The following is a 26581-nucleotide window of genomic DNA, read 5'->3' as shown; positions in this document are numbered from 1 at the left end:
ATGGGGCAGTGCCAGGCCCAAGGCAGGGACTAAATCTACTCCAAAGGGAAGAGCAGCAACTAGGCACTGACATAGAAAATATTTCTGCTAGAGTTTTAAGTCCTCAGTGAACAGTGAACAAGTATAGACCAAGTACAGTGTATACAAATATATAGTGAACACGTATTCGTTTTTGTTGTTGCTGCCGTTACTGTTTTCCTTAAACAGCACCTTAGAAGTGATAACTGCAACACCTGTGAATGCAGAGGCTCTGTGAATCAGTCCATGGCCCTGAGGGCACACAGAAGACCTTCCAAACAGGAATTCTAATCTTTACTCACACCACTCTCGGTCCACATGAATTCATGTGAACTTTTTTTTTTTTTTTTTTGGCGGTACGCAGGCCTCTCACTGTTGTGGCCTCTCCCATTGCGGAGCACAGGCTCCGGACGCGCAGGCTCAGTGGCCATGGCTCACAGGCCTAGCTGCTCCACGGCATGTGGGATCTTCCCGGACTGGGGCACAAACCTGTGTCCCCTGCATCGGCAGGCAGACTCTCAACCACTGCGCCACCAGGGAAGCCCCATGTTAACTTTTACGTGAATCTCGTGTCTAGCACTCCCGAACTTCTGGGAGTATCTCTCCTTCCTAAGCCAGAAGATCTCTCTCTCTCTCTCATCCACCCGTCCTCGCTCACTGCTTTGTGCTTCCGCTGTGCTACGTGCTTCCACTGCCACAGACAGCCTGAAGAGTGTGGCTGTCTTCCCCCGAGTTGCCTTTTCCTTTCTCTTGTCCTAGGAGTCTGATTCTAAGCCACTCTGCCTAATATAGGTGTCACGGAAGTCTAGAAACCCTTGTGACTTGGTCCAGAGTCTCCAAAGAGAGTGGGGGAGAGATGGATAGGCTTAGTGAAGAGATTTCTACAGAGCCATTTTTCCAATTAATGATTAGTTTTCTAAATGAGTTAAAAAAAAAAGAACCAAATTTTTAAGTTCGCTCTTTACTGTTCTATTCATATAAACGGCCTCAGGGGGATTCCCTGGCCGTCCAGTGGTTAGGACTCTGTGCTTCCACTGCCGAGGGCCTAGGTTCGATCCCTGGTTGGGGAACTAAGATCCCACAAGCCGAGCAGCAAAAAACAAAAACAGAACAAAACAAAACTGGCCTTAGGTCTCTGGTGGGGTACTATACACACATAGAGAAATGTGTGCTTGTATATGCATATTTACCCTTATATGTTACCAGTTCTCTGTGGTCAAAGAGCTCATCACCTTTTCCAACCTGGGAGCCTCACTGCTTTGATTCCTGCTGATGCTCCTCCCAAAAAGTCTACATTACTAGTCTATAAAGACTCATAATCTATTATTTTCTTCGGTTCTTCATGGGAACTAAAGATAATAGCTGCCTTTTTGCTTAACATACTTGTCTCCTAGTCTCACTGCAGCCCCTATTTGCTTTTATTTTTTAGCGAATTATGAACATGTAGTCAATAAGTGGGAGACAGAGGTGCTTCTGAATTCTCATACGTGTGGCACAGACAGTCACTTTGGGGATTGCAGTAGATTACAGACAATGCCCCTCCTTTTAGAAGACTATAATCAGAACTATTTTCCCCTAAAAATTGAATGTATGAGCCACTTGCTTTATTCTAATAAAAGTCTCTGGATTGCAACTGTGTTTTGTTGCTCTTGGTATAGATTTAGACCAAAATTAAGTGGAAATTTACCTCTGATATATTCATCAATGAGCTTTAAATTAACCTTCAGTTTCCTAGCAGTTGGATCAAAGTCACAAATATTCTCGACTAAGTATTGGTTAACGTACTGTGAACAAAGAACAAAAGTTATGGAATCATCAACAAGTGGAAGTAGAGTGCCCAATTCATCAGTTTACATAATTCCATTTATATACACTTCAAAACAGGCAAAACCAGTCTATGGTGTTAGAAGTCAGGATTCTGGTTACCCGAGGGTGAGTGTGTGTGTGTGTGTGTGTGTGTGTGTGTGTGTGAGAGAAGCTGGTGATGGGAGAGGGTACGGTACAGAGGACGGCTTTGGGGATGCCACTAATGTTCTGTTTCTTGATCTAGGTGCCTGTTACAAATGTTCATTGTGTAAAAATTCTTGCCTTTGTATACTTAGGATTTGTGCAATTATGATTTGTATATCTAAACTTGTGTAGGATATTTTTCAATAAAGTGTACTTAAAAAAAAACTTACCAGTTTACACTGATCCCAATTTCCTAAGTCACTTGATAATTCCAATTCTGGATGAAAGAACAAGATAATCCCTTTTAGGATGTCTTGTACTAGTCTTATGTTGGCTTCCAACTCCTGGGACTGGCTGTCTGGTGATTTTGGCTCTGCCAGAAGATCATAATCATAGAGCAACAGTGACACAAAGTCCATGGAGGTAAGCAGCCGGAGGCACTGTTGTAGCTCTTTCAGCATGACTCGGAAGAAGAGAATGCCTGCCCGCTGGACTGCTCCCACATTTTCAATTTCTGGAATGATTGAATGACATCCCACATTGTTGTTTAGTACACACACTACTTTTTAATAGGATTCTGAACATAATATAGTAAAACTTTTTTTTTTCTTCAGGAAGAAGAAGACCATATCCTATGGTTTTAAACAATCAGTTTCTCTAGTCACGAAATCAAAAGGCAAAAATGGAATTACACCTGGTGAAGTTCACAGGAAGAGGCTTTGAGGAAATGTGGAAACTTTTTTGGAGTTAGATCTTGGTTTGAATACCTACTTTCCCCCTTATTGGTTCTGCGGTCTCTCTGAGCCTCCTTTTCATTTTCTGTGAGGATAGAGCTGATCCCTACTTCCCTGTTGAGCTGTGGGAATTACAGGAGATGGTATATGTAAAAGTGCTTAGCCCCAGGTCTTACACATAGTGGATGCTCAAAAGACATGAGTTTTCTTTTCTTTTTTCTTCTTCTCCCACACTGTGTAGTGGCTAGAAATTTTCAGTTTTACCCCACCAGAGTGTTACTCTACTAATTCTGGTCATTCCATTCTAGGCAGCCAAAGGTTTCCATGCTTCCTTCTTCCCTCCCTTCTGCCCAAACTGATTTTGTGCTAAGGGTAGCCTAGTGAATGTGGAATCATAAGGACCGGGGGCCTGTACTTGGTCGTGCACTAGCTTGCTATTGGACTTTTGTTTTGACGGGCGTTAGCTTCTTTATCTGTAAAATGAGATGTTCCGAAGAGTTAGCACTGTGTAATGTACTGAAAAGAGCACCCAAACTGGGGTGCAAATCCAGCCTTCACCACTTGTTAACTATGTGACTTGGTGCAAGTTGTTTCTCTGAACTTTACTTTCCTCACCTGTAAAATGAAATAATCACCATTCACCTCATAGAGTTATGGTAAGGACCAATTGAAATAACATATTTAAAGTGCTTGACACATGATGTGACATTTAATATTGGGCTGGCCAGAAGGATCATTCGGGTTTTTCCATAAGATGTTACAGAAAAACCCAAATGACCTTTTTGGCCAACCCAATAAATGCTACTTGTATATTGCCTTTATGAGTCCTTCCAGTTCTAAAACCATGACTCTAGCCAAGAAAATGTGATTCCTTACCCTTTGCTAGAATTTATAGCCCATACTCATCAGCCCAAGACTGCAAGAAGGAAATCCTTCCATGTGGAAAGATCTATATATTGCAACAGTTCATTTTAGAAAATGCATCCTGCATTGCATTGTCTGTGATTTCCCCAAAACTTTTTAAATCCATGAATTCAGATGGTCGCCACATGTACAATACCTAAGATATAGTTTTTCTTTATTTCTCCAGATAATTCGCCCAGTATTTCATTGCAGGCAACTTGGATCACTTTCGTCATTTTCTGTAGATCTTTAAATTCTCGATACAACAACATCTTACTTCTGCCAATGTTAACATCGAGAGCTCCCAAAGCTTCTCCTGTTCTCTCACGAAGTGGAACTACTATGTGGTTTTCTCCACAGACAGAGGCCAAAACAACTTCTGAACTGTCTGTACACTTAAAGAGGAAATCTCTGAAACCAAAACCAAATAAGCATAAGGATATAAAACAACAGCCTGTTCATAACATTCCACCCAAACATACTGAATCATCTTCTCTTGTGCCTACTACACTCCAGCCGCACCAGCCCTTGTTGCTGTTTCGTCTGCCTGGACCACTCCACCCCTTGAGTTCACAGGGGTCTTTCCCTCAGCTCCTCATAGAGAAGCCCTCCCAGACCCCACAATCTAAAATAGCTGCACCTGAGTCTCGCCCCACCCTAATACTCTGCCTTATTGTTTTTACTATATACTTATCCTTATCTGAGGGTATTTGTTTTTTGTTTAAATATTGTCCAATACGTATTGGTTGAATGCCTGAAGGAACAATGAGCGTGTTAGGTCAGGTGCCCTAGAAGCAGAGCCTGAGAAAAGGGATGCTCTGTGCAAATGATTTATTGAGGGAGTGCTCTCAGGAGAAACCTGTAAGGGTCTGAGAAAAGCACGATAGGCAAGGGGGAGGAGCTAAGCAAGAATGTGATTTCAGGTGAACTCTAGCCTCAGTCTGATCCCAAGAGGAGCTCTGGAAGGCAAATTGTGCCCAGACTCTGCTCCACCTTGAGGCAGGGGAGAGGCCTTTTGTCAGTCATTAGAGCTCTAATCTGCTTGGGTTGTGTGTGGAGAGGGTGTTTACAGAACTCTTAGGCACCTCCTGGTGAGAGGCTCCCATTGCTCAAGGGTGCTCCTCCAGAGAAAGTTACAGTGTAAGTCATTAGCAGTAGGACCTGGCCCCTCGCAGAAGGTACATGGGGATCTGGGCAGGGCACCTGCTTCAGTGAGGGACCTGCGGTTTTCATAGAAATGTAGTGGCTTCTTTTTTCTCTAGTGAGGTATCTCTTTTTATCTCTTTCTCTCTTTCCCCATCTACATGATATTGAGTGTATCTTTTTTTTTTTTTGGCCGAACTTTGGCATGCGGAACTTCCTTAACCAGGGATCAAACCCCCGCCCTCTGCAGTGGAAGCCCAGAGTCTTAACCACTGGACCATCAGGGAAGTCCTTACATGATATTGAGATGTCATTCCTTTGAGGTATTTGTAAAAATGTTGGTGCTTTGCATAGTCTCAAAAGCACGTTGAGGGAATTCCCTCGTGGTTAGGATTCCGTGCTTCCACTGCAGGGGGCAGGGGTTCGATCCCTGGTCGGGGAACTAAGATTCCATATGCTGCAGGGCATGGCCAAAAAAAAGCACACTTATAGTTCATAACATCAATCCTATGATGATAGGGAAGGTTATGTCCTTCTTTTGCTATTCCTACCCCTTGCTGCAGCTGAGCCATCACTTTGTGTCTTTATGATAACCATAGTAATGATGCATCATGCTAAGCTTTCTTGGTCAACAGAGGTCCTCAAAAAGCACCTGCTCTGGGCTTCCCTGGTGGCGCAGTGGTTGACAGTCCGCCTGTCGATGCAGGGGACACGGGTTTGTGCCCCAGTCCAGGAAGATCCCACATGCCGCGGAGCGGCTGGGCCCGTGAGCCATGGTCGCTGAGCCTGCGTGTCCGGAGCCTGTGCTCCGCAACGGGAGAGGCCACAACAGTGAGAGGCCCGCGTACCGCCAAAAAAAAAAAAAAAAAAATAGTACCTACTCTAAGTTACACATAGAAATCCGAGGTTATAAGTCTGGATGTTACAAGGACTCCTGTAGAACTCTTGACCAGCACAAGGAATAACTGTATGGAAAAGAGCTTAAAACTGAAAGAACATTCTGGTATGAGGCCAAACTGAAATTGAATTAACATAGGTACTTAAATGTCAAATTAGCCTACTAGTCTGAGATAGGTTACCGCCTATTCAACTATGCTGACCCTCTAAGAAGCAGTGGTCCCTTTTTGCAAAAGATGTATTCTAGTTAAGATCTGTTTTGCATCTGTCCACAGTTTAATGGTCTTTGCATTCCACAGGTGAGAGGCATTCAAGGTTATCTAGAACTGGGGGTTTATTAAAGGCAACATTCTTTGCCTCCTCCCCATCTTTGCCCCAGACTGTCTTCTTTAAATAAAAAATACAAGTCCACAGGCTAGTTAACATTAAGAGGATGAGCTCTGATTAAGTGATGTGGGTGTATTTTTCATAACCATGGTGGGTTTTTGTTAATTCCATGTTTACAGGACAATTATAGAAAATAAAACACTAAATTGAAATCTGTTTTAAAAAGGACTTGAGGGGGAAAGGACCCAGGCAGACAAAGGTCTGCAGTAATTTTTCTTTAAAACCCAATCAGAATGAGAGCCAGTGTATATTAATAAGAGGCAGAAGCTGGCAGTCAAACAAAACAGACCATGAGGTATGTCTCATACCTGAAGATGCAAGTCTTCCTAAAGATGATAGGGGGATTCCTGTGGATTTCTGTTAGACCCAGGTGCCCTGTGACCATCATATTTCGTAAAACATAGTCTGAATCCTTGAAAAGAGGCAGAGATATCATTAGAGAAAGGAGTACTTAGACTTCATACTCTCTCTCTTTTTTAAAAAATATTTATTTGTTTTTGGCTGCATCAGGGTCTTAGGTGTGGTGCATGGGCAGCGTGCGTGCTCTTCGTTGTGGCGCGTCGGCTTCTCTCTAGTTGTGGTCTGTGGGGTCAGTAACTGCAGTGCACCAGATTAGTTGCCCCGAGGCATGTGGGATCTTAGTTCCCCGACCAGGGATCAAACCCCTGTCCCCTGCATTGGAAGGCAGATTCTTAACCACTGGACCACCAGGAAGTCCCCCAGACTTCATACTCTCATTAAGACTTTTGGGGACAAATAAATAGAAAAAAATTAGAAAAGCTTAGGTAATATAAAATGTTTTTCAAATTATAGGTTAAGGTCAATATAATTTTGAGCCACAATGATGCCAAACACTTGGGCCTCAAGGTTTGGGTCTCAGAAATTTTTTTTTCCTATCCTCACTCATTCTATTGGTCATCCCATCCAGTCTCATGATTTTTGTTTTGTTTTGGTAAAATATACACAGCATAATATTATCATTTTAACCATTCATAAGTGTGCAATTCAGTGGGATTAAATACAGTCACAATGTGTAACCACTCGAGTAGTTTTAAATATAATTTATTTACCAGTCTGGATTTCTCCCAAACACTAAGCTCATATAACCAACTGCCTATTCAATATCTCCACTTAGATGTCTAACAGACATTTCAAATTATATTTAAAAAAAATCTTTTTCAATTTATTAGGTAAGAAATTATCTTCTACTTAACTTTGTATTTATTTCATTATGAGAACAATTGAACATTTTTTCCCATGTTTATTGACCATTTGCATGAGGTTTTTTGTTTAAATAAAATTGTCCTTTGCTTATTTTTATTCTGGATTTTCAAAATCTCATTGACTTTTATATAACATTGTTAATCCTTTGTCAGATATGTGGCAATTAGTTGTGTTTATAACTTTGATGCAGGAAAGTTTTACATTTTTATGTCATCAATGTATCAACCTCGCTTTAATCATTTCAATCTTTGAAATAGAATCAGCCATCCTTCCTCAGACCATGGCTGTAAATTCCCTCCTATCCTTCATTTTCTTAGCTATTCTCATGCATTTATTCTTCTTCCAAATGAAGATTAAAATCATTTGGCCAATTAAAAAAATCATGCTGGAATTTATCTTGGAATTTTGTTAAATTTAAAAACAATTTTGGTAAGAAATTATATTTTTAAAAAGTGGTCTTCTTGTGAAAATAATCATGATATGACTTTTTAACTTTATGAAAAAAATTTATGTCCCTTGGTAAAGTTTGTAGTTTGCTTCAGGTAGGACCTAAGCATGATGGAGTGAAGTGGGGGGAATGTTCTGGGCAGGGTAACAGCATTTTTGAAGTCCCTGAGGTTAAAAAAAAAAAAAAGGTTTCGTGACTTCCCTGGTGGTCCAGTGGTTAAGAATCTGCCTTCCAATACTGGGGTTGGGGGTTTGATCCCTGGTCGGGGAACTAAGATCCCACATGTGGTGGGGGAACTAAACCTGCGTGCCACAACTAGAGAGCCCGTGTGCTGCAACTAGAGAGAAGCCGGAAACAAAGAGCCTGCGCACTGCAACGAAGACCCAGCACAGCCAAAATAAAAGAAAAATTTTTAAAAAGATTTCTATTATGTATGGTGGGATGTGAAACATTAATTGTGGTATTGTATACCACCCTCCTCCCCACTCAAGCAGAAAGTTTGTGCTGCCTAAGAAAAGAAATGTGGAGAGGTGGAAAGCAGAAATCACCTGCTAATCTCTTTTTTCAAAAGCCTACTTGATATAACTTAAGATAGCAAACCAGGCACATGTTAGACCTCAGGAAAGTAAGAGACTGAGGTCTTGGTCTCCTTGCTGGCTGTCAGCTGGGGGCTGCCCTTAGCTCCTAGCGACCTTGGGTCTTTGTACAGCTTCAGAACCAGCAACAGAGTGTCAACTCTCTCACACTGCCATCGCTCTGACTCTTCTTCCATCTTTTCACCTTTCAGGGACCATAGCCAGAAAAGGTTATCTGCTTTTAAGGACACGTATAATCGATACGGCCTACCTGGCTAATCCAGGACACTCTCCCTTTCTCAAGGTCCTTAATACTAATCATGTCTGCAAAATTCCTTTTGCCACTAAGGTAACATATTTACAGGTTCCAGGAATTAGGATATGGACGTCTTGGTGGGGGGAAACATTATTCAGCCTACCACAGTTAAATATTTAACAAATTCGGTGCTCCAAAGAAATAGTTAGACATAGGTGCTTTGGGGTGATAAACTAAATAAATAATAATAATAATGATATTTATTATTATTCACAATAAAAGAGATAGCCTGAGTTTCATATCTAAGAGAAATTGAAACTCCTATGTTCCCTCATTTATAGTTATTGTCAAAAGAGTGAGAACTCTTTTTCCTCCATGACTCTGTACCTTACAGAAACATGGGCATGAGGTGAGGTGGGATGTCTCAGAATCTACTTTATAATTTGTATCAGTCAGGATGTCAGGAGGAAGCAGATGACACACCAGTACTGGCTAATTTGAAGAGAGTTTAATAAAGGGACTATTTATGAAAGCATGGGCAGTACTTAGAATCCCAGGCCTAGTAACAATGGGGAGCTGCTACCACTTTTAGCCTGAAGAGGCAAGGGATGGAAGCAATTCCTGGAACTTGGAGAAGACAGGAGAGGGAGAGGGCCACTTGACTAAAGGTACAGTGGCCTTTAGTCGAAGAACACAGTTAACCCACAGCAACCTGGCAGAGGGGAGAGCCAAAAGCAGAAGGAGAGCCTCCCTCTCCTTCTACCCACCAGTCTCCTACTGGTGCCTCTCATTGGACAATCCCAAGAAGAAGCTAAAGGCCAAGGAGTCCATTGATTCAGTCTACTTTCTGAGGTACAGAGCGAGCTGGAGAAGAGAGGAGAGTAGATCTGGAGGGGCTGCATAAAGTAAGGGAGAGGCTTATTAAGTTACCATAGTTGAATGCTTTAAAAAAAGGTATCCCTACAGCCATCCTCAGCCATTATTAACATCAAAACCTCACCTAGTATCTCCCACCTAGGACAAACCCCTGACTACAGGCTTGGACAGGCTGTACTGGTCTCTACCTGGCTGTGACCCCACCCAGACCCTGGCTGCTGAGTGGTCCTCCTCTCCCCGTCGGGATATGGTCTCCACCTCCATAAGATGGCCTTGGGTCAGATGGATAGTGACCCTTGTGGTCTTGTCCACAGCATTACAATTCTGAAACTACACGCCCCTTCAGCTGCGCTTCTTGCTGACTGCTATAGGCGATGTTAACCTTCTTCATGGGCCCTAGGTGCTGTTTCTCTGAGGGCTCCAACAAAGTGCTTAGACGCTGGCCAAGTGGAATGCTCCCCAGACCCCACACGCTATGGCCCCACTGTGTCTGTGGCCTATGGGACCTGGTGGTCTGCCCCCTATACTGAGAGGTTCTCACCGCCGCCCACCCAACACATACACACCAGGTGGTCCGCCCCAGTTCAGAAGGCACTTGAAGGCTCCCACCTCCACCCCACCCCAGGAGCAGCACCCACAACTAGGCATTCTCCACCTCCTTGGCCTGGTCACCCCATCAGAGAGCTCTGTGATTCTGCCCTCTTTAGCCAAGGCCTCATCAGCTTGATCCAGCCACTGAAGGAGAGAAGCGGGGACCTGGAGGGAAGGAAGGAAAAGAAGCCAAAAAGGAAGGAGAGAGGCACCTGTGGGACGGCCAGGTAAAGGACTGAAAGACAATCAACGTGTTGCCACCACCTGATCAGGCACCGTGCAGAATAGTTTAGCCTTCTTGAAACGAAGACCCCTTTCCATCCCTTCTTATCACATGAAAAATCCTAACATTAAGTGTAAAGAAGCAAAGCAAACATTCATCAAAAACTCATCACACTAACAAACGCAGTAAGGTAGATAGCTAGTGGGAAGCAGCCGCATGGCACAGGGATATTGGCTCGGTGCTTTGTGACAGCCTGGAGGGGTGGGATGGGGAGGGTGGGAGGGAGGGAGACGCAACAGGGAAGACATATGGGAACATATGTTTATGTATGACTGATTCACTTTGTTATAAAGCAGAAACTAACACACCATTGTAAAGCAATTATACCCCAATAAAGATGTTAAAAAAAAAAAAAAAAAACTCATCACAGGGCTTCCCTGGTGGCGCAGTGGTTGAGAGTCGCCTGCCAATGCAGGGGACATGGGTTCGTGCCCCGGTCCGGGAGGATCCCACATGCCGCGGAGCGGCTGCGCCCGTGAGCCATGGCCGCTGGGCCTGCGCGTCCGGAGCCTGTGCTCCGCAACGGGAGAGGCCACAACAGTGAGAGGTCCACGTACCGCAAAAAAAAAAAAAAAAAAAAAAAACTCATCACATTGTAGATAGGGAGCCTTTTTTTTTTCTTTTTTTGATTGGCGTGATATAAGGTGTCCTTCCAAAACAGGGGTGCCTCATCCCTTCCCAGTTCACCCATACGATCCTGGTGGGGTCTGCCAGTTACTGTAAATTTCCCACCCTGGCCAGGAGGGGCATATCTCAGGATAGATCAAAACGAGTTTTCTTTCCTTGGTTTTTCCAAATTTGAACAGGAAAGAAAAATTCTTCTTTAGTTACTAAGCATCAGGCTTGCCCTGTAGAAAAAAACCTGTCTTTAGCCAGAAGGGCAAAGCCAAAGTGCAGAGGGAAGCAAACGTGAGAACTGGGAAGAGAAATAACATGAGAGAGCCCAGATGGTCGTCCCGGAAGCCAGCCTGACTCCTGCCCTTTCTTCATTTGGTTACCTGAGTTAATCAATCTGCCCCCCTTTGCCTAAGGCAGTTTGATGGATTTCTGCCACTCACAACCAAGGATCTTGAGTTGGGGTCATAGCATAATAGCTAACTGAATATGATTTAAAATACGAGCAAGACAATAGTATCTAGAAACTCTGTTAACCTGGGGCGGTCTAACACTGCCCAGCCTTGCCTACCTTCGCTGGGCTAGGCTCAGTGAAGTATGTAGTGATGGCAGTGATGCTGGATGTGATGTTGTAGAGCCAGCTGATGCCAGTGATCACAACATGCAGGATATGCTCTCGGCTGTGGACGTAGTGATAGGCAGTACTAAAAACATGGGCAACTCCCTGTAGAGACAGAAAATTTAAATTGCCTTTTCTATTTAAAACACCAAAATAATTAGTAATGCATCAATTGGATTATCTTTTTAATTGATAATCTACTTCCTACAAATTATTCATCAATTCTCAAAAGGCAGTGTTCCAGATTCTACTATGAAAAAAGGATCAATCACAGTGAAATCAAAAGTAAGGAGAGATCTACCATAAGATCAGCCTAACTTACTGTGTTTCCTGACAATCATCCAGTGAAATCTGTGATATGTGCTATCAGAAAATAGTGTCAGAAGAACAAGATAAACTTTGAAATGAGAAAAAAAGGTTTAAAAGCCAAGAACTGATGCCAACCTTGGACAGATGGGTAAGAGCTGCCCTGATCTGATGCAATATTAATGTCTGCATCTTTACAATGCTACTGTCATCAGATCAGCAAGCAGTACAGGTGTGCTGGGTTCCAAGGCCTGCAACATGCTAGAGTACTCCATCGTCTTAGATACGTAAAGAGAGCCTGTTCTACAGAGAAGGGACAGGAAGTCCTTAGAACCCATCTGTGGTCTTCTTGTCAAGAAACTCTAGGAACCAAAAATTCTTCAAAAATATCTGCATTTTATATTAGGACCCAAGGCATCTAAGGGTAACCTAGGAGCCTTTACCTCCAAGGGCTAGAGAGTCAATTTGGAATTCACTTTGACATATTCTCTAATAAGACCATATATAGTTCACCTACTGAGAGCTCCATACTCTTCCATTTTGCTTCTTAATATCTTCACATGATTCTTAGGTCTGATGAGAATGAAACTTATTATTAAAAAAGATGTCCAGGGAAAACGATTCTACCACTTTCCTCAGTTGTACATCCAGTAAATGAGAGGAGAAAAATTTAAATAATGGTAAATAAACATCAAGAGCATACAGGGGAACAAATGATAGCAACTTCCTGATTGCTGCTATGTCCCAGTCCATTGCCTCCATAAAGGTTTTCAATCTTCCTTCACTGAAATTTCTATTCATAAAATTAAATTTAAATGCTTGTAGAAATGGTCCAGTTATTTTATAGTCTTAAAAGTGTCTCTCCTTTTTGAGATCTAACATGAAAACACGAATACTCGAGAAACATTTAGGCTTTCCTTCATTCTTTATCCTCAAAAATTATAACACTGAAATAAGAACTATAGGAAGGCATATCATATTTAGAACCACTTGTGGAAACAGCAAAGGATTTCAAGGTACCACTATTAATAAAACATTAATATGTCCCTTCTAAAAGTTCATTCCTACTTTTGGGGTTTTAGTTAGTAGTCTAATAGTTGGATTTCAGTTCTATAGCAGAAAATGCTGTTCCTATGATTAATGCAATCAGACACATATTAACAATCTTCCCAGACAGGCTGAGACATAGATGGACAACTGAGGCTGAGTCCTTCCATGTGTAATGGGGAGCCTCTCCAAAGACTGATACAAGTATGATGACACTATCTGTATACATAGCTTCACTTTCATCTGGTTTCAGGTTTCGTTTTTTAAAAAGTATAGAAGGAAAGACTACCCTACCATAGACCTTGAAGAATTTTTCTGTGCCTTACCTGATAGAATTTGATCTCATGGGGTAGGAAGATGTTTATTTTCTGGGGATCTCTTAAGGTGTCGACAGCCAAGACCCCAAAGATCCTCATATATGCATCCTGAAGAGGCAGAGCCAGGAATGACCCATTTTGATCGTCCTTCTTGCGGGAATGGTTCCAGAAAAAGATGTTCCCATGGTTCTGAACTTGGGGGACGTGTATTGGCTTCCCTTCATCCACTACTGTAAAGCTGAGAAATAGGAATATGAGGATGGGAGAAAGGCAACAGGAGGGGGCTTTATATTAAACCATGCAGGAAACTAGATCCAACCATTCATAATCATTAGTATTATATGTCAGAGAAGTGGACTCAGATAAAATTACCAGTTAGGAGAGTCTGACTTGAGAGAAAGATTTAAAAAATAAGCTTAATGGTGTGTATATAGAAGAAGAAAGATGTTGCTCAGAAAAAATGAGGATGGATGAGCCAGATACAGTCAGATTCGGGGGACACGATGGAAAGTGCAAGGAATTAATAGCGATTATATTGTTATAATGGTTGCAATATCCAGCTGCATTTGATGTGGGACTCTAAATGTTGTTGGGGAAAGACTGCTACAAAGGAAAATAATATCAATAAAAGTTGACACAGAGTAAAAAAAAAAAGCTTAGATCATAACAGAGAAAACATATATAAAAAGGATGCAGGAGACATAACTTACAGAGTAGGCAGAAATAATTGAACTGAAACTGTGAAGCAGAGTCCCTACATGGAAAATTAATGCCTAAGAGTGAACTCTAGAAAAAACCAGGTAAAACCATCCAAGACTGGAAACCCATCACCTCCTGCTCTAGAAAGTTTGGTGATCTGAGGCATTTCTCTCTTGGGCAGCTAACTAGGATTTCAATGCTAGTTTACTTCACAAAAGGAATTATTTTTTTTAGAAGGGTGAAACCAACCTCTTCAAGATATTCTTACCTGATCCCCTTCATGTCCCTGTAGAGCACTTTGTTCAGTACAAATGGAGCATCGTCTAAAGTACAAGCTATGTTCCTCAATAGAACATTCCCTCTATCAGGCAGTAGTAGGTTTTCTTCTAAGAGGGAAATGTGAGCACTGATCTTCTTATTTCCATGGGCTTCAGCATCCTATGGCAGAATGTTTCTGACCATTTATTTGCCAATAGCCAAAGAGCTATTCTCTTAATCATGTCTCCCTTCATTAGCCAGTTTGTGTATCTGAACCCGATAATTTAACTTTCCTGAATAAATGATGCAGATATTACCATTCATAGGCAGTGGGGGAAAAGCTGACACCACAGCTGTTCCTGAAACCTGAGATTTAGTGAGTGGAATAGATATACACTATGTCAATCAGACTAGTTTACTTAAAAAAAAAAAAACCTGCCAGGTCTACTTAAATTTAGAGGTTTACAACTTGGATCCCTTTGAACCATACTCATGTTGTATGGGCTTCAGTTAAAAGTACTTATTTTAGAGAGCTGGGGCAACAAGATGACTTCATTTCATTCATATTTCTTAACCATCTACTATGATGTGAATATGGGAAAAAATGCTCTCAAGAAATCTTAACATTGTTTGGCTATGACATTTGATTTACATCATTTCAGGAAAGGATTACTTGGGGATACAGATTGCAGACTTTACTCAACTACTATTTCTAATTAAAATAACTGAGAATTCTCTGTACCTAAAATATTATAACAATATTATATGTTAACACATATATTAAATATGCCCATAAATTGGGGACATGAGAGACACTTTCTCTGATATTTGTCTCCTCTTTCTATGTACTTGGGTTTGCTCTTTGTGCTTTTCTTTTCCCTTCTGCCTTGATTCCTCCTTTTCTACATAGAAGATCAATAGGCTAACTAACAAAGATGTATTAAGATGTATCTTAGGGTGGGCTTCCCTGGTGGCGCAGTGGTTAAGAATCTGCCTGCCAACGCAGGGGCCATGGGTTCGAGCCCTGGTCTGGGAAGATCCCACATGCCGTGAAGCAACTAAGCCCGTGTGCCACAACTACTGAGCCTGCGCTCTAGAGCCTATGAGCCACAACTACTGAGCCCGTGTGCCACAACTACTGAAGCCCACACGCCTACAGCCCATGCTCTGCAACAAGAGAAGCCACCGCAATGAGAAGCCCGCGCACTGCAACAGAATAGCCCCTGTTCACCGCAACTAGAGAAAGCCCGCACACAGCAATGAGACCCAACACAGTCAAAAATAAATAATTTTAAAAAAAAAGATGTATCTTAGGGTACTGCAGATCTCTGAAGCAAGTTGGAGCAATATCTCTTTTTCTTGATTGTCCTCCTGTTTTTGGTCACATCATTTCCAACTATATTGGAAAATTCAGCCATTCAGGAGATGATTCCCATAATCAAGTGCTGCTATTTAGCTGAGATGAATGACATAGTTTCCCTGGATCAATGGAAGCTGTGATATATGTAGAAGACAGCCATGCTATTTCTGCCTGGAAAGAGCAGCAAGCTGGGAGTGTCTGAGGTGGCAGTAGAGCTGTGGACAGTGGTCCATCCAGGTCATGTATTTTAAGTGACAGGATTCTGTGATAGTCTCAGATTGTTTCTAGGCAGTGCTATGAAATATAGTGTCATGTTGGATTCTACTTTATAATGACTTTATGATTTAAATAGTTCCTTTTAAAACTGACTCCCAAAACATCATGCAAGGGAAATGTAGCTTAAACTGCATGTACATCTCCTCATGGCTATTTTTTTTTTAACATCTTTCTTGGAGTGTAATTCCTTTACAATGCTGTGTTAGTTTCTGCTGTATAACAAAGTGAATCAGCTATATGTATACATATATCCCCATATCCCTTCCCTCTTGCGTCTCCCTCTTACCCTCCCTATCCCACCCCTCTAGGTGGTCACAAAGCATCGAGTTGATCTCCCTGTGCTATGCAGCTGCTTCCCACTTGCTAGCTATTTTACATTTGGTAGTGTATATATGTCCATGCTACTCTCTTACTTCGTCCCAGCTTACCCTTCCCCCTCCCCATGTCCTCAAGTCCATTCTCTACGTCTGCGTGTTTATTCCTGTCCTGCCCCTAGGTTCATTAGAACCTTTTTTTTTTTTTTAGATTCTATATATATGTGTTAGCGTACGGTATTTGTTTTTCTCTTTCCGACTTACTTCACTCTGTATGACAGACTCTAGGTCCATCCACCTCACTACAAATAACTCAATTTCGTTACTTTTTATGGCTGAGTAATATTCCATTGCATATATGTGCCACATCTTCTTTAACCATTCATCTGTCGATGGACACTTAGGTTGCTTCCATGTCCTGGCTATTGTAAATAGTGCTGCAATGAACATTCCTCACGGTTTTTGTTTTTTTGGGTTTTTTTTGGCGGTACGCGGGCCTCTCACTGTTGTGGCCTCTCCCGTTGCAGAGCACAGGCTCCGGATGCGCAGGCTCAGCGGCCATGGCTCACGGGCCCAGCCGCTCCGCGGTATGTGGGATCTTCCCGGACCGGGGCACAAACCCGTGTCCCCTGCATCGGCAGGCAGACTCTCAACCACTGCGCCACCAGGGAAGCCCATGATTGTTTTTTAATGTCAGTTTATTGTCTGTTCTAGGCTTATCTGACTTTTGGCACAAATGAAATTAGGAATCCCAAGACATAATTTTATTTCTTATACCTTTCCTCTCTGCTTGCCAACTTGCAATCATTCCAGTTGCAACTTTACTAGGCTTTGGGTCATTGTAAAGTATCGGAGTGAATAAAACATCTATAGCAGCAATTTCTCAAGAGAATTTAGTGTGTTCCTCCTTTGTAACCATTGCACATCACCTATTGTAAGAAAATTTTTCTCTTGTATATCATTTTAGAAAACACACCTGGGTGAGGGCCTTAAAGGTCTCTGCGTACACTGGCTCCAGGGATACCCCACTTGTCTCTGCAGCACGTTGGATTTGGTGCAGCCACTTTTGTCTGGCACAATTTCTCAGACTCTCAACACGGCTCCTTTCTAAAGTATTCATCAGAAACTCCACAACGCTTTCCAGAACTTGATCTTCGTTGCCCCTGAGTTCAGATACAACCAATTCTATGTATTTCTGAAACTGTTTGGAAGACAACCTCACTTCGTGACCAGGGTGTGGCTTTGGAAATTGGATGTGTAGTTTAGCTAAAAGACATAAATACAAAACCAAGAACTAATCAAAAGTTCATTCATCTGTGGGGGAAATTTTCATTCTCCTCTCTTACAGCAAATTGAAGCCTCTGACAACTGCTTCCCATGGAAAACCAGGCATATCAAAGGCACCTCAAGTCCACTGGAACATCTTACAGTGACTTCCTATACTGAACTCAAGATGACTCTTATGTCATCTGTTATTGTTTTGTTTTAATTCTACCACTCAGCCAGGTGAAACCTTATAACATCATCCTTAGGTCCCTTAAATTCTAGAATCCATCGTGTCCAACTCCTTCATTTTACCCATGTGGACACCTGACTCTATAGAGGTTCAGTAACTTGCCCATGGTCTTGTGACCATTTAGTGAAAGATCCAGTATTGGAACCCAGCTCTCCTGACCATTGTGTAGTATCTTTTCCTCTGTGGAACATAGTTCTCTGTTATGAAGTTTTCCCATCTTGTAAGTGGAAACCACCTCATTATGCCTTTTGAAGCTTCATTAAGTAAATTGTCTTTGGAGGCAGTCTAAGACAAGTAGTGTAGTATAATGTACAGTTTGTAGAAGGCATAGTTAATGAAGAACACATGACAGTTGATAAACTTAGGTACCTTTGAAGATCAACGTATTGGTTACGTTCATTTCTGAAAGGGTTGAAGACCTTAACTAACTCTGATTGCTCTTTCCCTCATGTACTACATACTTCAAGAATTTGAAATCTGTTATGCTAAAGTAATCAGATAAATCCTTAAACCCAGTGAAGAGCAAAATCATTTATACTGGGATCTAAGCAAATGAAGGAGAGAACTTATTACATTAGAATAAGATTTTTAGTAGCTTTTGATTGAGAAGAATCAATCAGAAGAGAAAAATATAATATAGGATAAGAAAAAGTCATTAAGGAGAATAAGAAGTTAAGTAACTTCAGGGGAAACTTGCAAGCCATTCAGACTTGAGAGGTGAATCAGACCTTGTAGAAGCGGAAAGATAAAACAAGAAGGGAAAATAGGCAGAACTGTGGAGTGGTTTGGATTCTTTTAACCCCAAGAGCATGGGTAGCCAGGTACACAAAAGGAATCTAACTAAGTACAGTTAAGGTCTTGGACAACAATTCAACTCCTGATTGCTCTGACATTTTCTATATTCCCACCAGCAATGCACAAGGGTTCCAATTTCTCCATATCCTTGCAAACACTGTTATTTTCCATTTTAAAAATTATAGTCATACTATATGAGCAACAAAAGCAAAAATAAATTAGTGGGGCTACATCAAACTAAAAACCTTCTGCACAGCAAAAGTAGCAACAAAATGAACACCTACAGTATGGGAGAAAATATTTGCAAATCATATATCTGATAAGGGGTTAATATCCAGAATACATAAGGAACTCATACAACTCAATAGAAACAAAAAATCTGGTGGAAAAATGGGCAGAGGAACTGAATAGATACTTTTCCAAAGAAGACATGCAAATGACCAAAGGTGCATGAAAAGATGCTCAAACATCATTAATCATCGGGGAAATGCAAATCAAAACCACAATGAGATATCACATCACACTTGTTAGAATGACTCTCATCAAAAAGACAAGAGATAACAAGTGTTGGTAAGGATGTGAAGAAAAGGGAACCCTTGTGGACTGTTGGTGGGAATGTAAATTGGTATAGTTACTGTGGAAAACAGGTGGAGGTTCCTCAAAAAATTAAAAATAGAACTACCAAATGATCCAGGAATCCTACTTCTGGCTATATATCTGAAGGAAATAAAATCACTATCTTGAAGGGATATCTGCATCTCATATTCATTGCAGAATTATTCACAATAGCCAAGGTATGGAAACAACCTAAGTGTCTGTCAACGAATTAATGGATAAAGAATCATGGTGTGTGTGTGTGTGTGTGTGTGTGTGTGTATGACATATGAATTATATATATATGTATGTATATATGTGAATGACACATATACCATGGAATATTACTGAGCCATGGGAAAGAAGGAAATCCTGTCATTTGCAACAACATGGATGGACCTTGAGGGCATTATGCTAAGAGAAATAAGTCAGACAAACACAAATACTATATGATCTCACTTATATGTGGAATCTAAAAAAGCCAAACTCACAGAAACAGAGTGTAGAATGGTAGTTGCCAGGGGCTGGGGGTGGGGGAAATGGGGAGATGTTGGTCAAAGTGTACAAGCTTTCATTATAAGAAAAGTTCTGGGATTCTAAATGTACAGCATGGTGATTATAGTTAATATTGCGTTGTATACTTGAAAGTTTCTAAGAGAGTAGATCCTAAATGTTCTCATCACAAAAAAAGAAATGGTATTGTGTGAGGTGATGGAAGTATTAACTAAGCTACTGTGGTAATCATTTCACAATATATGTGCATCAAATCAATACATCGTACATCTTAAACTTACACAATGTTACATGTCAATTATATCTCAATAAAGCTCAAAAAAAATTATAGCCACACTAGTAGGTGTGAAGTGGTATCTCATGGTTTTAGACCAACCAGTGTTTTAACTGTATATATGCCATAATACCGGGAAACTTGAAGCCAAGTTGTTACCACAACTTAAGAAAATTCTTACATTTTTACCTTTCTTCATAGATTCCTTTTCCATTCCCTCCTTGTATGTATACAAGAGTTCATCAACTTCATTCAGATCCAGGAAGCCTGAGCTATCACAGTCCCACTTCTGAAAGAGGGCGTTTAGGAGAAGTCCCCGTCGGACTTGGGAAGCATTTTGTCTAGCCTAGGATACAAACAGGATAACAAAGCACAGAAGATACACCGTATTGTGCTAGCTGGCATCTTAGGCTTATTCCCCCCAAAGTGCAGCACTTTTTATAGAAACAGCTTTGCTTTGGGACTAAGCATAAATATGAATGGTAAAATGAAGCATTTAATTTTTTATTATTTAAAAAAATTTTTAATTAAAAAAATTTTTTAAATGAAGCATTTAATTTTAGTTCTCTAAATATCATTTCTTTGTTTCACCTTAAGCCAAGAAGCAGGCATTCTCTGCATTGAGCTAAAACACATTAATTTAGGAAGGGGACTCACTCCTTGAGAATCTTTGATTCATTCCTTTCCACTCCCTTACTAGTTGTTCAAGAATGTGATAAAACATGGGGTGCTCTGCCTGGCTTCTTGATGGAATATGTTTTGTAGTAAAGGGGGTTGGATGGCAGTGTTCAAACAACAAAAAAATGACTGTGTTCAAAAATTCTTTTTTATATTTAACATTGACCTAACTTGATATTAATTTTATTTACTGTTTAGACTTTTTTACTAGATTATGTCAACTAGACAGTAATTTAATTTTGTTGCTAAAAGAAAGTGAACATATACCATTTGATTAAATGGGGGGAATAGCAGTTGAGGAGGCAAAAGGAATATCAACTCTAGATTAGGTTGAGAAGACTCATAAGACTGATAAGTTTACTGAATATGCCTGGTGAACCTGATTTATGTGTTTCGTGTAAGAGTACATAAGTTGTTTATATCAGCTAATGTGTTTGCATTTATCACCTAAGTAAGTAGTAATTTCTTAAGAAATATGTACTACCTTGGTGCACATGAATAAAAATATATATTCAAGCCACAACTGTACCCCTACGTATGTGCATTTGCAAATGCACTCACACAGCAGACAGTGCACACACACACACACACACACACACACACACACATACACAAACACACATCTTTGTATATACACATTTCTGTTCCTCGGAATCTGCTCTTCCAGCTTCAGAGGAGCAAAAACACAGCTGTAAAATAAACCATCACCTGCCATCAGAAATCATGTTCTTACTAGGAGAATGAGTTCTCTGGAGTGTGATCTTAGAATATTTGACATTCAAATGAAGTATTTAATGGCCATGCTGGTTGAACTAAAGGGATAGGTTTGGTTGTAAGTTATTTAAGAAGAGCTAGACTAGGAGCAACTGAGATTGATAGATTTATTTATAATAGTGACCTCACCTGTTTTACTGATAAATAATATTACTCACCTCTTCTAAGCCACTCCTTTTCTCTTCTTTTGTTTCAACAAAGCCCTTCTTAAAAAAGGAGGTGAGGGCTTCGCTGACACTCAAGGGGGCATCTTCACCAACAAATGTCTCCAGGAGTTGCACAAACTGGAGCAGATTGAAGGAAACTCCATTGAAGGCACTCCTACCTTTTATTTCCTTGTAAGACTGAATATTTCTGATCATCGAGTGTAGGTCTATCAAGGAAGAAACATACATCAAACAGTGAAGTGAACAATTTTATCAAAGTTCTGGAAAATATACGAGTACTTATTGTAATGGACATCTGCTCCTTTTTTTCCTGTCAGGAATTCATGCTCCCTTCATGAGTTCAGCACCCTCCTTTTTTGATTTAGGAAAACATCTCTCCCCCATTGTCAGTTTAGATGTATCAGGTAGTTCTGAGCTTCCTCCATCCTTGCTTCAAGGATGGCCATGTGATATAGGTCCGGCCAATGATTCACATAGGACAGCAATGGAATCCACTATAGGCCAATGAGAATTAGCCCCAGAACTCTTGGGGCAACTACTGGGGGAGAATCACTCTTCTTATATTCTGATTCCTGAACTAGTAGGATGTAGGCTTAGAGATGCTCTCATGGACATCTTTGCCACAATACAGTGAAAACTAAAACTGAAAGTTACACAGAGAAGAACAGGGCTGAGAGGCAAAGAGACACTGTCCTGCTGCTATTATTGAGCTCTTGGATTCAGCTGTGCCTGAAGCCAGCTGCAGTCTGGACTCACTAGTTAAATAAGTCTGTAAATACCACCACTACCACCTCTCCCCCAAAGAGTCTTGACTAATATATTTATCTTGAAGCTCAATGTTATAATATGAAGCATATTTCATGAAAAAGCCCAGTGATTTATGTTTGATTTATTAACTAATTCAATCGTTCATGCCCTTATGCTTCCCATATGAGATTTGATGTGACTTAAAAAGGATCACCCATGCAACTGTTAAAATGGTAAAGCAAAACTGAGATAAAGAAGTAAGACCAGGGGAAGAGGAACATGAATTAGCAGGCAACAAGAGCTTAATCAATGCCATGTAATTCCATGAAATATTTGGAGGATAGAAATTTGTTATTTGATCCATGCTTAAATGAGAAAAAAATTACAGATAGGTGGAAAATATCTTGATCTTATAAGTTCTACTACTTGTTAATGAAAGGTAAAATGATAAAATAGTACTTGTTGGGATAATTGTTGTTAAAGACATGGTTTACTGAGAGCTAACATCTACTCTTTATTGTCTCTGTTGAGTAGATCTTCCTTTGTAAGTCTTCAAAAACAAGATAGATCCTCACCTGCCTCGCATATTTGGATGTGGAACTACCAGGGAGAGGAATAGCTGGAATGATTTCTATTTTTCTAATATCTAACATCTGATTCCCTTTGTATACCTTGATGATAGCTTCAAAGTGGTTTCAGGGCCATTTAACAGTAAAAAGAAAAAAAAAATTGGATACGGTCCTCTGTAGCCGCAGGTTCTGCATCTGTGGATTCAACTGTGGATCAAAAATATTCAGAAAAAAAATTTCCAGAAAGTTCCAAAAAAGGAAAACTTGAATTTGCCACATACTGGCAACCATTTACATAGCATTCACATTGTATTTATAACTATTTACATAGTGTTTACATTGTATTAGGTATTAAACGTAATCTAGAGATGATTTAAAGTATATGGGACGATGTGCACTGGTTATATGCAAATACTATTCCATTTTACATAAGGGACTTGAGCATCCCTGAATATTGGTATTCATGGGGGGAGCTCTGGGGGGTGGTTTCCATGGAAAAAACCCCTGCAGGTACTGAGGGACAACTGTATTAATGCATATGTGTTAAAGAGCATTCATCAATAGCACTGCATGTACACTACCACCCAAAACAGTCATCTTGAATATGTTTAGATCCATCAGCTCAGGGACACAATAATGCAAGTATCACTCTGCCATTGTGCCTTGGCTAAGTCCAGTCCTTATCATCGTGTACCACAGTAAATTAAGTTCATCAATTAGAGTGCCATCTATTCTTCCTGGTTTTGTTGTTAACATGTACCTGTGAACCTGGAGTTACCATAGATTAAGTTTGCCTGTTCCTCCTCTTCACATTTGGCATACTTCGTGTTCCAGTTACAAGTCAAAAGTTCACCTATAAAATACACGTTCCATAATATAGCCAGCGTAACTTCACTTTCATAATGGTTTTGCTCTAGAGTATGAATGAAAGGAGGATTAAATGAGAAGTTACCTGACCATGATTTTCCTTCTATTTTTTGGGACTTGGGTTCACAGGATTTGTCTCTCTGAACTTCCTTTTTTTCAGTTTCTAAAAGGTACAAAATAAAATGCCTATGAGTTGGACATTATATATTCTATTATATATTCTAAAGTTAATAAATGAGAGAAATGCCTTGCATATAGAACACAAAAACTTTCTTTCAGGTCCTTTCCTATATATGCTGTATCATAATGGTATCACTTAATAACTTTAGTTGTTGGGAGCAGCTCTGTGACAAAGGCTATTTGTTGTACCCAAATTTTGCCATGCAAATTAAGGGCTATATTTCCTAGCCTCCCTGGCAGCTAGGTGTCACTATATGCCTAAATTCCGACCAATGAGTTGTGACGGGAAATGATGTAATACCTATCCTTTCTCCTCACCTGGTGGTCAGAATGTGGACATGGTGGTGAGCTATCTTGGACCATGTGGTTGGAGGAGACACAAGACAGAAAGAGCTTGAGCCTCTGCTGATTTCATGGGGCTGAGCTGTCATATAAATTTTGACTTTTACATGAGAAACAAAGAAACTCCTGTCTTGTTTAGACATTGTTATTTTGTTTTGCTTTTGTTTGGTTTTTTAGACACTGTTATTTTAGATCACTGTTACAGATAGTCAAAATTAAGTCCTCACTAATAATACATCTGACTGAATAGAAACTTCACTAACTTTTTAAGCTGTATCCCTACTATGCAGGGAGAGCCAGAAATTAGCAGTCTTATTTCATGGAGAAATAAATATAATGCTGAAAAAAATGAAAGATTTAAAATTAGTTAATGTTAGTGTAGAATCTAGAACATAGGTTACCCATCTCTTAGGAGTTTTAAATAATTTTCTTTGGGACTGTAGAACTTTAGAATTAAAAAATTATGCCTAACTGAGGTCTTAAGTGGCATTGAGATTGGTTCTCTAAAAGATTAGAATTCTTCAACAAAAAGGGCATAAATTGGCATAGGCAATTCAGAGGAAAAGTCTTCTTCAGAATAAATATTTGAAATGTGGGGTGCTTTCAGTCTTAAATATGACCTCCAGAAACTCTTATATACAACTGAAAAAAGTGAGATACTTTTAAAATTTGAAATAAAAGAAATTTATTTCTTTTATTCTGATATCAGACACCACAGTTAAAATAAAAGGGCTTCTACTGCCTTTTCAGAGGTCCAATGAAAATTTCTACATGTAACATTACCAGATTTCTTCCTTACAAATGGCCTTCTAGTGTTAAAGCAATTCTAGGTAAATTGATAATAGAGACTTTCTGGTTTGCAGGTAATTGATTACTCAAGGTCTAGACTCATGTTGAGTAGCAAAATATATCTGAAGATTGCATGACCTTATATGTCAGGAAGAGATCCTAATTGAAATGAATATTTCCTGAAAGGACTTTAAAAACCACTCTACAAAGCAAGGAGCTGATGTAGAAGAACTATATTAATACCTGAAAGATGACCTTTTCTGCTTGATACTGAAATTTTCTCTTGCAGTTCAGGACTCATGAATAGTTGCTCTTCATAGATTTGCCCCTGAGTCCTTTCTTCCTGTGGAAGGATTTCAGTGTACTCAAAGGAAATAGCCTCCCTAGATTTTTCACTTTCTCTTAAGATACTACCTTTTCTTGATTGTGAAGTTGAGTCTATGTCCTCTTGTTTTTCTGGAATTGTCTCTATGGGTGGCTGTTGTTCTGCAGTTGACCCTCTGAGTGGTCCTTGTTCTACTACTGACTCTCTGTGTGCTCCTTGTTCTGCAACTGACCCTCTGTGTGGTCCCTGTTCTAATACTGACTCTCTATGTGGTCCCTGTTCCTCAGGTGACCCTCTGTGTGATCCTTGTCCTGTTGTTGACTCTTCATGCTGTCCTTGTGCTGTTACTGATTCTCTGTAAAGTCCTTGCTCTGCAGCTGGTTCAGTGTGGATTCCTGGTGGTTCTCCTTGTTCTGTTATTGACTCAATATGTGGTCTTTGTTCTATTATTAACTCTCTACTTGATCCTTGTTCTGGAGTTGACCCTGTGTAGGTTCCTCGTTTTGCTACTGATTCTTTGTTCAGTTCTTGCTCTCCAGTTGACTCTTTGTCTTGTTCTTTGGTTGAAATTCTGTTTGGTTCTTGGTTTGCAGTTGTCCCTCTCTGCTGTTCTGGTGGGCTTTGTGGTAGTGTTGATTTTCTATGTTTATCATGTTTATGTTGATCTTCTGGATTTGCTAATAATTTACTCTGGCTTTTGCTAGCATGTTTTGTATGTTTGCTAGCATGTAATGTATTCATCTCTAAGAGTACTTTGTCAAAGTCTTCATAAATGTGCTTCTGATTATCCATGTCTCCCCAGAACTCAGGCAAGTCTATCTCTCCAAATTCAACAAATGGCCCTAACACAGAAAACAAAACATTTACCTAAACAATTGATCTTATAGTGTAGAATCAGAGCTAGTAAATTAATGTAAAAAAGCAATGGGCTGTGATGACCTAGATGGGTGGGATGGGAGGGGTGTGAGGGAGGACCAATAGGGAGGGAATATATGTATACGTATAGCTGATTCCCTTCATTACACAGCAGAAGCTAATACAACATTGTAAAGCAATTATACTCCAATTAAAAAAAAATCTATATGGGAAAAGAAACTGAAAAAGAATGGATTTATGTATATGTATAACTGAATCACTTTGCTGTACACCTGAAACTAACACAACATTGTAAATCAACTATACTCTATTATAAAATAAAAATTACAAAAAAGCAATCAGCACAGTGACTGTAATATAGACCTATTGCTTTAAATAAATATCAGTTACCTTTCCCAGCAACCCAATAAAAAACAAAAAGGTATCTAAAGGAACATAAAAGATGCTCACTACTGTAAATTAGAAATAATCCCTTCCTA

At 40.2% G+C, this 26581-nt stretch overlaps 1 protein-coding gene across 1 annotated transcript in view; it reads right to left on the bottom strand.

Annotated features, from left to right (window-relative positions):
• Window positions 1–26581, bottom strand: part of EFCAB5 (EF-hand calcium binding domain 5) — a 114639-nt gene that overhangs the window by 10808 nt on the left and 77250 nt on the right. The window contains exons 11-23 of the mRNA XM_060290160.1: window positions 25145–26068; window positions 23676–23753; window positions 23484–23576; window positions 21399–21613; window positions 19978–20134; window positions 17073–17362; window positions 14157–14326; window positions 13199–13427; window positions 11472–11624; window positions 6341–6444; window positions 3763–4016; window positions 2199–2482; window positions 1706–1802 (exon numbers count right to left, since the gene is read on the bottom strand). Of these exons, the coding sequence (XP_060146143.1) occupies window positions 1706–1802; window positions 2199–2482; window positions 3763–4016; window positions 6341–6444; window positions 11472–11624; window positions 13199–13427; window positions 14157–14326; window positions 17073–17362; window positions 19978–20134; window positions 21399–21613; window positions 23484–23576; window positions 23676–23753; window positions 25145–26068 (3048 nt within the window). The remainder of the gene's footprint in view (window positions 1–1705; window positions 1803–2198; window positions 2483–3762; window positions 4017–6340; window positions 6445–11471; window positions 11625–13198; window positions 13428–14156; window positions 14327–17072; window positions 17363–19977; window positions 20135–21398; window positions 21614–23483; window positions 23577–23675; window positions 23754–25144; window positions 26069–26581) is intronic.

Source organism: Globicephala melas, chromosome 20 (assembly GCF_963455315.2).
Source record: "Globicephala melas chromosome 20, mGloMel1.2, whole genome shotgun sequence".
Lineage (NCBI taxonomy): Eukaryota > Metazoa > Chordata > Mammalia > Artiodactyla > Delphinidae > Globicephala > Globicephala melas.
The sequence above is the reverse complement of the archived record's forward strand: the minus strand, read 5'-3'. Positions and strand labels throughout refer to the sequence as shown.